Raw genomic sequence first — 15,279 nt, 5'->3', positions numbered from 1 at the left:
GCAACCAGAGATACCCATTGTATCTAGTCCCAGCAACCTGGGAGACTGAAGTAGAAGGATCACTTGAGCCTAGGGAAGTTGAGGCTGCAGTGAGCTGTGATTGCGCCACTGCACTCCAGCCTGGGTGACAGAGTGAGACCCTGTCTCAGAAAAAAAAAAAAAAAGGCAGACTTATCAGCAATTCATCATACAATAGGAATGATAAATTCAGGATCAGGACTAAGCAGGTCAGTAAGGTGCACGTAAGTCACCAAAAGGTGGCGGAGACTCCTATGACACCTACCTCGGCTATCGGCCATACCAACCCTTCTGTCTTAGCTCAGACCTACAGCTTTAGTGAGTAGTTCTCTGTAACCAACTGATGAAAGGGAAAATAGCCCTGACTCACAGATGGATTAGCTTTAGGCATTGATACTAGAAAGAAAAAAAAAAGATTGTTCCTGTAAAATAGCTCCATTTAGGGGGTAGCCCTAAAGAACTTTGAAGGGAAATTCCCCCAGTGGGCTAAGCTGTAAACAGTATACTTGTTCATTCATTTTGTATGGAGGACAAAACAATTCCAGATATAGATTTACATACACTTGTGAGCAAAGGCAAATAGTTGAGTGGTACCTGATCAGCACTCACTTATGTGCAACCTGGAAGTGCAGGCAGATGATCAATGGAGACAGAACTAGGAAACAAATACGTCCTCATTCTATATGGCTCTTTAGGAGTCCCCAGGGGAATTAAACCTCATAACCCATAGCAATGGGGATTGATACAAGGCTAAGGTGAGGGAAAAGAGCAAGGCACTTGTCTCTGGTGCAAATTTAAGGAGGCACCAAAAAATTCAGTAACCAAGATTGATTATATTTTAATGCAATATTTTTTAAAATAGGAATTAATGCAAATACCCATGATGAACACAATATCAAAATGTTAAAGACACAATATTGCTAGTTTTCCCTTTTTTCTTAGGCTCCACAAGACTCCACACAAAGACTCCACTCAAAGACAGCGCCAAGGTGCTCCCCTGCGAGAGCCCACACCCTAAGCATCCTGCTGCCTTCCCACATTAAACTCTCCTTCCTCAGTCAAAAAAAAGGTGGAGGGGGGGCGGGCTCGGTGGCTCACGCCTATAATCCCAGCACTTTGGGAAGCCAAGGCGGGTGGATCACGAGGTCAAGAGATCGAGACCATCCTGGTCAACAAGGTGAAACCTCATCTCTACTAAAAAAAAAAAAATACAAAAATTAGCTGGGCATAGTGGTGCGCACCTGTAGTCCCAGCTACTCGGGAGGCTGAGGCAAGAGAATTGCTTGAACCCAGAAGGCAGAGGTTGTGGTGAGCCGAGATCATGCCATTGCACTCCAGTCTGGGTGACAACAGCGAAACTCCGTCTCAAAAAAAAAATAAAATACAAAAAAAAAAAACAAAGAAAACAAAACAAAAAAAAATTTTTTTTAATTTTAATTTAACAGCACTGTTACTGATCTTGGTCATTGCCAATGACCATCTCAATTTCACAGTCTATGTCGGCTTTACCTCCCTCCCTGCTCAGGCTCCTCCCTAGTCCCCTACTTCTGTTTTTTATGTCATCACTACTCAAGATAAACGACCTTATATAAGTTCTTGTCTCCGAGTTTGCTCTATTATTTGGGGTGGAGTAGGGGAGATGAAACCCAAGCTAAGTAAGATAATTAATTACCATAATATATCATTCGAAGAAGGATACTAGTGAAAGTATAGAGAGGCTCTGTTAATAATTTCACTAGATTAATAGACAAAAATCAGAGCTGTCCTAGCACATCAGGATATATAGTCTTATTACAGGTAAGGAAGCTGAGGTTCCAAGGGGGTGGGAAGTCCTTCTAAGAGGAGGAGTCAGACTGGAAGCTACACAAAAAGAGGCAGAAATGTCCCTCTGCCTCTTAATCGGGGCCTGGAGACTCAAACACACTTGTGCAAAATCTCCCAAGAGGGTGAGCTCTTCATCCTGTCAATTTCATCTGCCTCGTGAACCCCAAGGCTCAAGTCTCCAGTACCAGGCTAGCTTGCACAACAGCAGAGGGGCCTTAGGTCTGGGCACTGAGCCAACAAAAGGGAGGCTGTGGTCCCTGCTTTGGTCATCCTGCTGGGTCTGAGGGCCAAATCCGATCTCCTCCTCCTCTCTCCCTTCCTCTTTTCCTCCCTCTGTTCCGGGACTGGGGCAGGCCCTTCCGCGAACAGAAAGCCTTCCAGTCGGAGAAAGCTCTGGCAGCCTGCCTGGATAAAGGGCCCTGGGGGCGTGAGGAGTACAAAGGGCTCAAAATCAGAACCCAGCGTAGTGACAATGCCTCCATGAGTGTTCTTCCGCAATGGGCAGGATCCTTGTCCAGGCGCCCTCCCGCCCGCCCATGGACCCGGCGGGGGCTTACAGGCTGGGCCCAGCCATTCCGCTGGCGTGTGGGGTGAGGAAACTCGCCTGCCGAGCAATCGGTTGTCCCCTGGCCCCGCCCCTCCCTCCGGTCAGGGCCCATCTCTGACGTAGTGTGACCTTGCTCATCCCTTCCAGGCTGTGGGTCTTTTTTTTCCCCGTGCAAGGTGAGACTCCTGGCTGTCCCGAGGACGCTGTCCGTGCGCCGCCGGGGATTGACCGAACAGAGCCCTCCTAAGACTAGTGGGCAATGAGCTCCCAGCCGCCTGCGCGGGGCACCCCAGGAGAGGGCGCGCTCCTGCCGCTCCGCCGCCCGCAGAAATTTCCCGGGAACCGACTCCACTGACTCGCCCGTCTGCACCCCGCGCGTGACCGCCTAAGCTCAGACTCCAGACTGGAAGAGACCGCGAAGGAACGCTGCCGGGGGCTGGGCCCAGGGCGAAGCGGCCGGAGCAGGTAGAGGACCGACCTCTCCAAGACCTTGCTCTCCGGCCTCCGCTACTCCCTCGAGCCAGCCCTCCCACGTGGTATCCAGGTCTGGGAATCAGAGCTCAGGGATGGCTGGGGACAACCGAGTGTTCTGGAGGCAAGCTCCCTCCCCCGCACGCGTGGGGAATGGCTGAGCCGGGCCTGGAACCCCCCTCCGGGGGACTTGCGGGCGCGCCGAACACAGGGCGGAGACAGCCTGGAGCCCCGCCCCACCGGACTGGGCCGCCCTCCCCTTTCCCGCGCAGGGCCAAGGATGGGGGTGTGGTCCCAAGTGTACAGTGGCATCAAGCTCTGCGCGGAGCTCCCGGGAACGCTCCAACGCCCTCAACCTGTTTCCCAGAACCGGTCCCCGGCTGCGCGCCGCGATTTCCAACAGCCTGCCTGTCCCCCGGCAACATTCTGACATCCCTGAGGAGCGCCTAGGCCACGCGACAGCGTCCTGAGGACGCTTTCATCACGCGTAGTTGCAAGTTTCGGAGCGGCAGTGAGAACCATGCGCGACTACGACGAGGCGACCGCCTTCCTGGGGGAGTGGGGGCCCTTCCAGCGCCTCATCTTCTTCCTGCTCAGCGCCAGCATCATCCCCAACGGCTTCAATGGTATGTCAGTCGTGTTCCTGGCGGGGACCCCAGAGCACCACTGCCGGGTGCCGGACGCTGCGAACCTGAGCAGCGCCTGGCGCAACCACAGTGTCCCGCTGCGGCTGCAGGACGGCCGCGAGGTGCCCCACAGCTGCCGCCGCTACCGGCTCGCCACCATCGCCAACTTCTCTGCGCTCGGGTTGGAGCCGGGGCGCGACGTGGACCTGGGGCAGCTGGAGCAGGAGAGCTGCCTGGATGGCTGGGAGTTCAGCCAGGACGTCTACTCGTCCACCGTCGTGACCGAGGTGGGTGCCAGGCCGAGACCGGGGACCTGGGAGTGCCTGACCCTCCCTCTGTGTCAGCTCCCCTTGAGACTCCCTGCGCATTGCCAGGGTCAGCGCTCCGCTTCCCCTCACACCTGCTGTTCATACTTCCAGCAGCCGGTGTGCACCCCAAGAGAGAATAGGACTCACTCGAGGTGCATTCCTGGGTCCTTTCTGTCTAGTAAGGAGGTGATGGAGAAGGGAGTTTGTCACCAACTGTCTTTTCATTTCCGATTTTCATAACAAATGAAGTTCCCCAAGAGCCTAGATGCTGCCTTGGGGGCAGTGCAGCCCCAGGCTACCCAGACGCACTGCCTGAGTCACCTTCCTGCCAGGCAAGGGAGGAGGGGTATGAAGGACCTTGTTACTGAGCAGGGCAGAACCAAATCTTGTCTGTTCCCTGGCCACAGACTTCCGGAGGCATCAGGAGGTGTACTGCTGTATCACATACTTGTGGTGAGGTTTGGGGTCCTGTCCCGAGGTCCCAGTTTCCCTAAATACAGCAGATGGCCTCCTGATGCTCTTTGGGTGCAAGGAAGCAGAGAAGGGGAAACCCCAGCTGGAAGCCCTGGCACTTGGAGACCTCTCTGAGCATAGGGTCAGTTGGTAGGCAGGAGCTGCAGCCCCTCAGCACCCTGTGTGGTTAATAGTAGGTTTTCTAAGTTCCAGGAATCAGGATGCACACAGCCTTCTCCCCTTTTTTTCTTGATTCGCATCTGGTAAGGACCAGGGGCTGCTGGGTCAGGACACACCTTCCTTCTGAGGAGAGCATCCTCATAGAGCCATTGCCTGCTCTTCGTCAGGCAAGTAGGATTTCCCTGCTCCTAGTCCCTCCTTTGCCTTATGCTGCTCCCAAGAAAAACCTGAGCAGCCTCTGCTAGTCCCTTATCCCTTTCCCTCAGCACAGTATAGCAGTCATCAGACATTGTGTCTGGCCTTGTGCTGGTCACCAGGGTGTGGATACCTGGGTGTGGAGCCTGCCCTCAGATGCCCACGGGGCGCACTGGCTGTGTTACTGAGAAGACTAACATTAACTCTGGTTAGGAGTAGGGTTCTGGAACCCAAATTCAAATCCTGCCTTTCTTGCTGTGCAACCTGGGATAAATAAATCACCCTCTCTGTGGGACAATAAGTGGAGGAAATACTCCAAGAAGGGGTGATACAATTTTTGGTGAGTCTGAAAATATGAGCTAAGACCTGTCTAGGAAAGAACATGGGAGATTTAGGGAATGGAATTCTCATACATCAGAGTGGCTGAAACTCAAGGGATGAGAGATATGATAGATGAGACTAGAAGAGCCCACAGGGGCCAGAGCTGACTTTATTCAGAGGACAGTGAGGAAATAGTAAGCATTCTAAGGCCAGGTTCGTGCTTTTGGAAAGAGCTCACTCTAGCTGTTATGACAAACAAGACCAGTGAGGAAGTTGTGAAAGTCTCCTCTGCAAGAGAATGGTGGCAAACCAGGCGTGGTGGCTGTGGAATCTGTGGCACCTGTGGGAAGTGGGCTCAGCCTATGGACTGCCTCTGGATCCCCCAGCATTGGCACCATGCCTACTCTGGGCCCTATGGTGGCCATGCTTCTCTGGCTTTGCTTCCCTAGCAGGGGCTCTAGTGCTTGCCCACACTCCCTGCCCACAGCATGGCCTGGGAACAGCTAAGACTGGGTGCCAGCTCATCCCATGTTGATTTCTGGAAGTGTTAGCAGTGCCTGATATGGAGGCTGGACCCACGAGCAGCAGCCTTCCCTAACAGCTGGGCTGACCTGTCTGCTTTCCCTTTGTTCACTGGTTTTGTTTACCGTAGGGTATGAGGGGTGGGTAGCTGCTGGCCTCCAAGTCCACAGCCACCCATGTTGTGCCCTGTTCACAGGGACCTCTAGGGATGTACATCATCACATATTCACACACATACACCAGGATTTGCTTTTTTCAGCAGCTTTTCCCTTCCTGGCTTCCTTTTTGAGTGGTGGGAGTAAAATAAAAAGCAACCAGAGGACAGGCACAGTCACACTTATGCCTGTAATCCCAGCACTTTGGGAGGCCAAGATGGGTGGATTACTTGGGGTCAGGAGTTCGAAACCAGCCTGGCCAACATTGTGAAACCCCGTCTCCACTAAGAATTCAAAAATTAGCTGGGAGTGGTGGCGCACCCCTGTAGTCCCAGCTATTCAGGAGGCTGAGGCAGGAGAATCGCTTGAACCTGGGAGGTGGACGTTGCAGTGAATTGAGATCATGCCACTGTACTCCAGCCTGGGCAACACAGCCAGACTCTGTCTCAAAAAAATAAATTAAAAAAAAAAAAAGCAACTGGGCCCTGGAAGTTGGGAGGAGAAGGGAAGGAAGCAAGTACCAGGGTGAGCAGGATGGATGGATGGCTCTCCCCAGAGGAGTGGTGGCACATGGAGTTCTGGAGTCAGAGTCACTAGAGGGCCAGTTTTGACTCCACTGCCAATCATCTGGCTGGCTGACTCCAGACAGGTTACATCACTTTCAAAGCCTCAGTTTCCTTGTCTATAAATTGGGAATACAAGCATATGAAAAGAGGCTCAACATCATTAATCACTAGGGAAATGCAAATGAAAACCATAATGAGGTACCACTTTGTACCCTTAAAAATAGCTACTACCAAAAAAAAAAAAAACCCACCAGAAATCCACTTTAGTAGACAGAGGCAGGAGGATTGCTTGAGGCTAGGATTCAGACAGGCCTGGTCAACATAGCAAGACCCCATCTCTCCAATAAATGAAAACAAAAATTAGCTGGGCATGAAAGCATGCGACTGTAGTTCCAGCTTATCAGGAGGCTCAGGCAGGAGGATCACCTGAGGCTAGGAGTTCCAGGTTGCAGTGACCTATCACCATACCTCTGCACTCCTGCCTGGTGACAGGGCGAGACCCCACCTTTAAAAAAAGTATCATTGTTTTTTAACATAGAAAATAACAAGTGTTAGTGAGGATGAAGAGAAACTGAAACCCTTGTTCATTCCTAGTGGGAGTGTAAAATGGTGCAGCCACTATGGAAAATAGTATGGTGGTGCCTAAAAATAGAATTACCGTATGATCCAGCAATACCAATTCTGGATATATATCCTAAATCACTGAAACAGGGTCTCAAAGAGATACTTGTACACCATTTCCATGATAGCACTGTTCACAATAGTCAAAAGGTGAAAGCAGCCCAAGTGTCTGTCCACAGACAATGGATAAACATAATGCGGTATGTGCGTACAATGGATAATTAATTATTCAGCCTTAAAAAGGAAGGAAATTCTGACACATGCTACACATGGATGAACCTTGAGGAGACTATGCTTAGTGAAATAAGCCAGTCACTAGACAAATTATTTTCCGATTTCATTTAAAGAGTAGTCACACTCATAGAAACAGAAAGCAAATGGTGGTTGCCAGAGACTGGAAGAAGGAAGGCGTAGGGAGTTGTGGGTATAGAGTTTCAGTTTTGTAAGATGAAAATACTGTTGGAGATTGCACAACAGTGTGAATGCTACTGAACTGTACACTTAAAAATGGCTAACATGTTAAACTGTATATTATGTGCACTTCCTCTCAGTTTTCAAAGAGGATAACAAGAGAAACCACTTTATATGAGTTGTTGGGAGGACTCAGTGAGCTAATGCCCCAGGCCCCATCCCATGGTGGCCAGCAGAGTGTGGCACCAGCAAATAGGCTTCCTAGGTGGGTGGTGAGGAGTGGTAAGGACAGGACCTCAGCACCCTCTTTGTCTTCTCCACTTGCTGGGCACAGTGGGCATGGTGGGAGCTGTCCTAAAGCCCAGGTTGTGGCCTGTAAAATAGGTGATAGGACTTTCTGGAGCCTGAGTCCTTCTCCCCACAGTGTTAGTTCCAAGGCTCTGAGACCTGGACACAGGTCCAAACCCATGCTGACTTGGCCAGTGTCAGTGGAGAAAGCCAAGCCCAGGGCCCCTGAGCAGGTTTTCTGCATCCCAATTGGCACAACACAGGTAGTGGAATCGTCCTCATATTGTGTCTCTGCCTTACACCACCGTGCCAGGATCTCCCAGTGAGCATATCCTAGGGGACAGACAAGACTGCCTGAACTGTCCCCACCCCCAATACCACTTCACAGGATGACAGGGTTAGTCAGGAACCAAGGATGGCATGCTCTGGTGTAGAAATGCCTTTCATAGTATGCCAGGAGGTAGCAATAAGGTGTCTGAGTTGGAGTTTGCATGACTGCATTCGTCTGTGTGTGTGCATGTGTATAAGGTAGTTTCCTTCTTCAGGGGTTATTGTGAAGTCCAAGTTATTCATCCTTTGAAATTACTAAGAGTCCAAATATTTTTTGTTTGTTTTTTTTTTTTTTTGAGATGGAGTTTCATTCTTGTTGCCCAGGGTGGAGTACAATGGCACGGTCTTGGCTCACTGCAACCTCCACCCCCCGGGCTCAAGCAATTCTCCCCAGTCCTAACACTGTGAGGAGAGGGACTCAGCCTCCAGAAAGTCCTATCACCTATTTTACAGGCCGCAGCCTGGACTTTAGGACAGCCCTCACCATGCCCACTGTGCCCAGCCAGTGGAGAAGGCAAAGAGGGTGCTGAGGTCCTGTCCTTACCACTCCTCATCACCCACCTAGGAAGCCTGTTTGCTGGTGCCACACTCTGCTGCCTCCCAAGTAGCTGGGATTACAGGCATCTGCCACCATGCCCAACTAATTGTGTGTGTGTGTGTGTGTGTGTGAGTGTGTGTCCAAGTTGATCTTGATGTCCTTATCTCAGGTGATCCACCCGCCTGGGCCTCCCAAAGTGCTGGGATTACAGGCATGAGCCACCACGCCCAGCCATTATTTTTTAACTTTATTTTGAAATAACTTTTGATTTATAGAGAAGTTTGAAAATAGTACAGAGATTTCACATATACCCTTCATTCAGCTTTCTCTGATGTTAACAATTTAAATACCCATTATGCATTTATCCAAACCAGGAAATTAACATTGTTTACAATAGTAATAACTGAACTACAAACTTTTGTTTGAGTTTCACCCGTTTTCTGCTAATGTACTTTTTCTATTGTAGAATCACACCCAAAATCCCATGTTGTATTTAGTTGTGGTGTCTGTCTCCAATCAGTGACTGGTCCTCAGTCTTATCTTTCATGATCTTGACATTTTTATGAGTATTTTGACGAACACTCCTCAATTTGGATTGGTATGATTTTTCTCATCATTAGCTGCGTCACATGCTTTTTGGTAACAATACGATAGAAGTGACGCATACTCCAGGCATCATGCCAGTAGGTACATGATGCTGATATGTCTTATTACTGGTGATGTTAACCTTGATCACTTGTCAAGTTGGTATCTGCTGAATTTCTCTGCTGTAAATGTACTATTTTTTCCTCTGTCATTAATAAATATCTTAAGGGAGGTACTTTGAGATTATGCAAAATCCTATGTCTCCTCAAATTTCTATCCAGTGATTTTAGCATTCATTGCTAGACCCTGACTGAAACAACTATTGCTGCAGCTCGCCTTGTGATGACTTTGCATTTCCTGATTCCTTCAATATTAATTGGAATTCTTCTGAGAAGAAGAGCTTCCCCTCCACATCTATTTATTAATGTATGCAATTATTAACTTATATCAGTACAGGTTCATACATATTTATTTTATTTCATCAGTCATAAACTAATGCTCTCTGTCTTTATTTCGTTGCTCCAGTTATTCCAGCTCAATCCAACAAGTTATTTTTCACTTTAAGAAGAAAGAATTAAATGTCCAGGGTAAAGGCCTTTATCTATCTCTGGAGTCAGGGCTAGAGGAGTCTGTGTTTGCCCCTGTGGGAGGAGTGCCAGCCACAGCTCGTTGCTAAGTTTTCCACTGGGCAGCAGCTGAGCAGGAACGTGAGCAGGGATTCGTGGGACCTGGGTTGGGACTGAAGCTTCTGTTGGGGAAGGAAGGGCCCCAAGCAACCCAGAGTGTCTGATGATGGGGTCCTCGTCACTGAGACCTACGTCAGAGGTCAGATCTCAGTCTCTATGGGCATGGCCCTTCATCTATAGCTCTCAGGGCCAAGACCTTAGAGAGAAGAGGCCCTGTGTATGTGAGGAACCCCAGCAACCTCCTGCCCTGAGGCTAAAGGATCAGGAAGGGCAACAAATGCCCTGCTCTGGAGAGGGCCTAAGTTCATCTGCAGGGCAACAGAGTGAGCAGCAGAGACAATCCTGGCTCTTGGCCAGGGTCTAAGCATGAGCCAGCCTTTGCTTCAAACATGTCTTCTTGTCCCATGAAATATCATTAGGGTCTTGACCTTCCCATCCATCCATGGGCTGGGAAAACTGAGGCAGTCACCTTAAACTATATACCACTTCTGCCAGGGCTTGTGTTCCAGAGTTCTTGGGGAACCTTGTGTACTAAGGACCAGCCTTCTTGATAGGCTACCAGTGGTTTGAGACAGGGCTGCTGCCACACCGTAGCCTTCTGTCCTCTTCTGCCACTGGGCTGCATCCTCTAGGAGCCCATGAGTGGAGCTGCTGGTAGCTACGCCCTTAAGCATGACAGAGTCTCCAGCAAAGGGCCTGGACCTCTGGGGACACTAGTCTTGTGCTTTCCTGGGAAGTGGGGTCAGGGCATGAACAGCATCAGGACTTACTGATTCCCTACCCATAGCCCAGAGGCCAGCCAGGTATGTGGAGGAAGATGAAGGCCTCTTCCCTTGCTACCAGGGAGCTTCTGGCAGGCATTGAGAGCAGCAAACAAGGGAATAATGAAACAAACTAACCCTCACATGCAGCTGCTGCTATCGGGGACTTCACACCGCAGCTCTCAAAGATGCACCTCCCCTGGGGTCTGGGTAGGCCCCAACAAAGGGGGAAACCTCCTGTGATAGGCAGGTTTGTGGAGTTTCTTTCTATCAGGCCTGCAGGCTACCTGGGGACATTACTCATGGGTGTGGAGACTGGTAGCTTGACTGTCAAGATAGCCTGAATATTAACCAAGTTGTTCATCCAAGTCCATACTTGGACCTGCCCTCTGGCAGATTCCAAAGGGGATAAGGTATGGGAGCCTCTGGCTCCAGCCAGCTCTGTGAGACTTCTATTTCCAGTCAACATTTCAGAAAGCAAATCTTGCCAGAGAGCAAATAGAGGAGACTCAGGGGCTTCCCCTTACTCTGGCCTGAATGTGCTTCCCTGTTTGTTTATCAGCTGCCTCACCCCAAACTGTTTGCCTCTCTGCTCTGTTCCTCTGACAACAGCCACCCGAATCTCAAAATATGCTTTTGTTCAGAGGCTGCTTCACCTGTACCTCCTGCCAAGTTTCTGGATAAATAGACTTTGCCCATCCCTCTTGGTGGGCAGCAGAACCCTCATACAGAGTCCAGGGTGGCATTTTGACAAAAATAAGGCTTTGGCAGGACTGGTCGTGGGGAGCTGCAGGTACCTTGAGCCTCTAGGACTGTAATTCCTCCCTTATGACAGGCTGCATTCAATTTAGGTATAAGTCTAATAAAGGTCTGCCTTGTTATCTAAAGCTGTGTTGTGGTTTTATACATGTTTCTGGAGTCCAAAAGAAAGGCAAGAATCCCCATTTGGAATGGAGAAGGTGTGGAGAGAATGGGGGTTCTGGGGAAAGGCTGGATTGACTCACATGCTCTAGCAAGAAGCAGAGACAGCCCCAAGCTGGTGGCTCCTGCTCAGCGGCTGCAAGACTGGAGGGCAGGCCCAGGTGGCCCTTCCAAAGCTTCCCCTCAGTGCTTGGTGACTGGCACAGACATGGTGCCATTTGCTCATGGTCCCCTAATACAGACTGGTAGAGCTATGGTAGATCCATTAGCAGGATTCGGGGGGCACAGCTAGATCTCTGAATGCCCCTTCTCCTTCCCACAGCCCCTCCACTCCCATCCCTATCTTCCCACTCACACTCACTGGTTCTTCTGCTTTGGTTTAGCCTCCGATGACTACAGAACTGATCAGTGAGAGTTTTCCATCTGTGATAGCTTTTTCTTTACCTCTAAAGAAAGAAAGATACTGAGAACATTTTAAGGTTTAGCAGCCTTCTGGCTTAGTTATTTGTAAATGAAAATATGAGTAGAAGAATTAAACAGACAAAAAAAAACCCACAAAATGGGAGAAAATATTGGCAAATCATGTATCTGATAAAGGATTTTTATCTAGAATTTAAAAAGAACTCTTACAACTCAGCAATAAAAAGCCTCATTTAAAAGTGGATAAAATCATTTGTCCACTTTGGAGAATAGACATTTTCCCAAAGAAATACAAACCAATCAGCACATGAAAAGATTCTCAGACTTCGAAGATGGCAGTTTGAGGAGCACCAGCGCCACAGACCAGCTCCCCAGTGAAAACAACCATAACTGGTGAAAATACACACACACACACACACACACACACACACACACACATTTAGAGTCCCTGGAAGTTGTCCTAAGGGCATACATTTATTCAAGAAAGTCTATTATATCTTGGCAAGAACAGTGGTAGTCTATGATATTTGAGTTAAAACCCCTTCAGCCCTCCCTTTCCCCATACTCCCAGCACAAGAAAAATGGAAGTTCTGCTCTAGGTGGGTGTGACCAAGAAAATAAGAGTTCTCTCTCCCATCAGCTTCCAATGAGAGGAAGCACCTCACCCAGAGGAACAACAAATCCCCATCTCCCACCCATCCCTGTATTCTCTTAGCTCCAAACCACAGAAGTTAAAATTCTCGTGAGTGCAACTAGGAGATTACAGGATCCCATCCTCTACCCAGCCCCTATTCATATAGTAGAGACTCTACTCCAGGTGTTACAAGTTGAGACTATTAGAGCCTTGATTGCCCTTATGGCAGCTTATTCATAGGGCAGAGCTTCCACACCAAGCTCCCACTTCCACTCACTGTCCTACTCATAAAGTAGGGGTGTCATTCTGAGATAAATAGGCCACTTTTCCTGCCCACCTCTCTAGAACAGGAGCTCAGAGATTTTGCCCAGCGGGGGAGAGATAATCCAAAAGAAGAGAGTGCTAAAGCTATCCATACAGGAACTAAATTTATTTGAAATAGGATGTAAAAGGACAGCCCAAGATTGCTCTCAAGAACGATGGAGAATTTGGTGGTAAGCAACTAAGAGGATTCTGGTAACTTCATTAGGGCAACAAGTGAACTCATAATGCAGCCAGTTGACCAGGAAAAAAACAGGAAACAAACAAACAAGAAAGAGACAGCTAAGAGCAGCCCTTCTGGAGTCAAAACAAACCTTACAGACTTGCCTCAAAAACTATCATTGCAAAGGGGCTTGACTTCAATGGATTAGACTGTGGGACAATATATGCCCCCAGGGAATTATTGAAATTAATAAGGCAATTGGCTAGCAATTAATGAGGCTAACAGCTGAGTGTGATACCAGCAGAGACAGACAGCTTAATAAAAAGATCAGGACAGGCGGCAATGGCTCACGCCTGTAATCCTAGCACTTCGGGAGGCTGAGGTGGGTGGATCACCTGAGATTAGGAGTTCAAGACCAGCCTGGCCAACATGGCAAAACCCCATCTCTACTGAAAATACAAAAATTAGCTGGGCATAGTGGCAGGCGCCCATAATCCCAGCTACTTAGGAGGCAGAGGCAGGAGAATTGCTTGAACCCAGGAGGCAGAGGTTGCAGTGAGCCGAGATTGTGCCTCTGTACTCCAGCTTGAGTGACAGTGAGACTTCATCTCAGAAAAAAAAATGAAGAAAAAGAGGAGGTGATCAGGGAAATGGAGGTAGAAGAATGTGTCAGTAATTTCTACAATATATTGTCTAATTTATAATGTGTCCTAATTTCCATAATATATTACATAAAATGTCCAGTTGTAAGGCCAGGTGTGGTGGCTCACGCCTGTAATCCCAGCACTTTGGGAGGCCGAGGCGGGTGGATCACGAGATCAAGAGATGGAGACCATCCTGGCCAACATGGTGAAACCACATCTCTACTAAAAATACAAAAAATTAGCTGGGCATGGTGATGCATGTCTGTCATCCCAGCTACTCGGGAGGCTGAGGCAGGAGAATTGCCTGAACCCAGGAGGCGGAGGTTGTGGTGAGCCGAGATCACATCATTGCACTCCAGCCTGGGTAACAAGAGCGAAACTCTGTCTCAAAAAAAAAAAAATGTCCAGTTTTTAACAAAACATTACAAGATATGCAGAGAAACAGAAAAGTATGACCTATACACAGGGAGAAAGATGTGGACAACAGTAACTGCCTGAGCGGGCCCAAATGTCAGATTTTAAAAAACTTTAAAGCAGCCATTATAAATATGTTCAAAGAATGAAAGGAAGTCATGCTTTTAAAAGTATAATGACAATATTGCATCAAACACAGAATAGCAATAACGAGAGAAAAGTTACATTTATATTTTTAAAAGCTGAGCCTGGCATGACGGCATATGCTTACAGTCCCAGTTACTCAGGAGGCTGAGGTAGGAGAATTGCTTGAGCCTAGGAGTTCAAGCCCAGCCTGGGCAACAGAAAGAGACTTTGTCTCTTAAACAAACAAACAAACAAAAGAACTAAATAGAAATTCTGGAGTAAAAATGTACAATAATTGAAATTAAAAATTAACTCAAGGTCCTTAACAGAAGATTTGAACAGACAGAAGAAAGAATTGGCAAACTTGAAGATAGAGGATTGGAAAGTATGTAATCCAAAGAACAGAGAGGAAAAAGGGAATGAAGAAAAATTAAAGAACCTCAGAGAAATGGGGAACACCATTAAACATAGCAATATATGCATAATGGAAATACGGGGAGAAGAGAGAGAGAGAAAAGGCCAGAAAAAAATACTCAAAGAAATAATGACTGAAAACTAACCAAATTTGGTGAAAAACATTAAACTACACATTTCAGAAGCTCAACAAACTCCAAATAGAATAATCACAAAGAAATCCACACCCTGACATATCATGGTAAAACTGCTTTACAAAAAGGACAAAAACAATGGGAAAAATTTGAAAGCAGCAAATATATGACTAGGCACATACAAGAGAACTCCAATAAGATCAACATTTGACTTCTCATCAACAACAATAAAGGACAGAAGGCAGTGGAGTGGCATATTCTACATCCTGAAGGAAAAAGAAACTGTCAACCAAGAATTATGCATCCAGCAAAACTGTCTTTTCAAAAATGAGATAAAGAAATTCTAAAATACACAAAACTTGAGAGAATTGTTTCTAGCAGTGATGTTTTACAAGAAATATTAAAGGAAGCACTTCAGGAATAAATTTAAGAATTTACAAAACGTATATTTTAAAAACTATAAAATGTCACTGAAAGAAATTCAAGAAGCCCTTAAAAAGTGGAAAGGCATCCCATGTTCTGTTCCATGGAGCAGAAAACTTATTGTTAGGATGGCAGTGCTCTCCAAATTGATCAATAGATTCAATGCAAAAGATGTTCAACATTAGTTATTAGAGAAATATAATTAAAACCATAATGAGATATCTCCTTACACCACTAAGATGACTAAAATTAAAATCAT

At 47.6% G+C, this 15,279-nt stretch overlaps 1 protein-coding gene across 6 annotated transcripts in view; it reads left to right on the top strand.

Annotated features, from left to right (window-relative positions):
• The first annotated feature begins 2,508 nt into the window (after positions 1–2,508).
• Positions 2,509–15,279, top strand: part of SLC22A4 (solute carrier family 22 member 4) — a 54,269-nt gene continuing 41,498 nt past the window's right edge. For all 6 annotated transcript variants that reach the window (XM_078364870.1, XM_008991405.5, XM_078364869.1 and 3 more), the window contains exon 1: positions 2,509–3,773. In XM_078364870.1, coding sequence (XP_078220996.1) covers positions 3,381–3,773 — 393 coding nt within the window. In that variant the 5' untranslated portion in view covers positions 2,509–3,380. The remainder of the gene's footprint in view (positions 3,774–15,279) is intronic.

This window comes from Callithrix jacchus, chromosome 2 (assembly GCF_049354715.1).
Source record: "Callithrix jacchus isolate 240 chromosome 2, calJac240_pri, whole genome shotgun sequence".
Lineage (NCBI taxonomy): Eukaryota > Metazoa > Chordata > Mammalia > Primates > Cebidae > Callithrix > Callithrix jacchus.
Note: the sequence above shows the minus strand (reverse complement) of the source record. Positions and strands in the feature narration are given on the sequence as shown.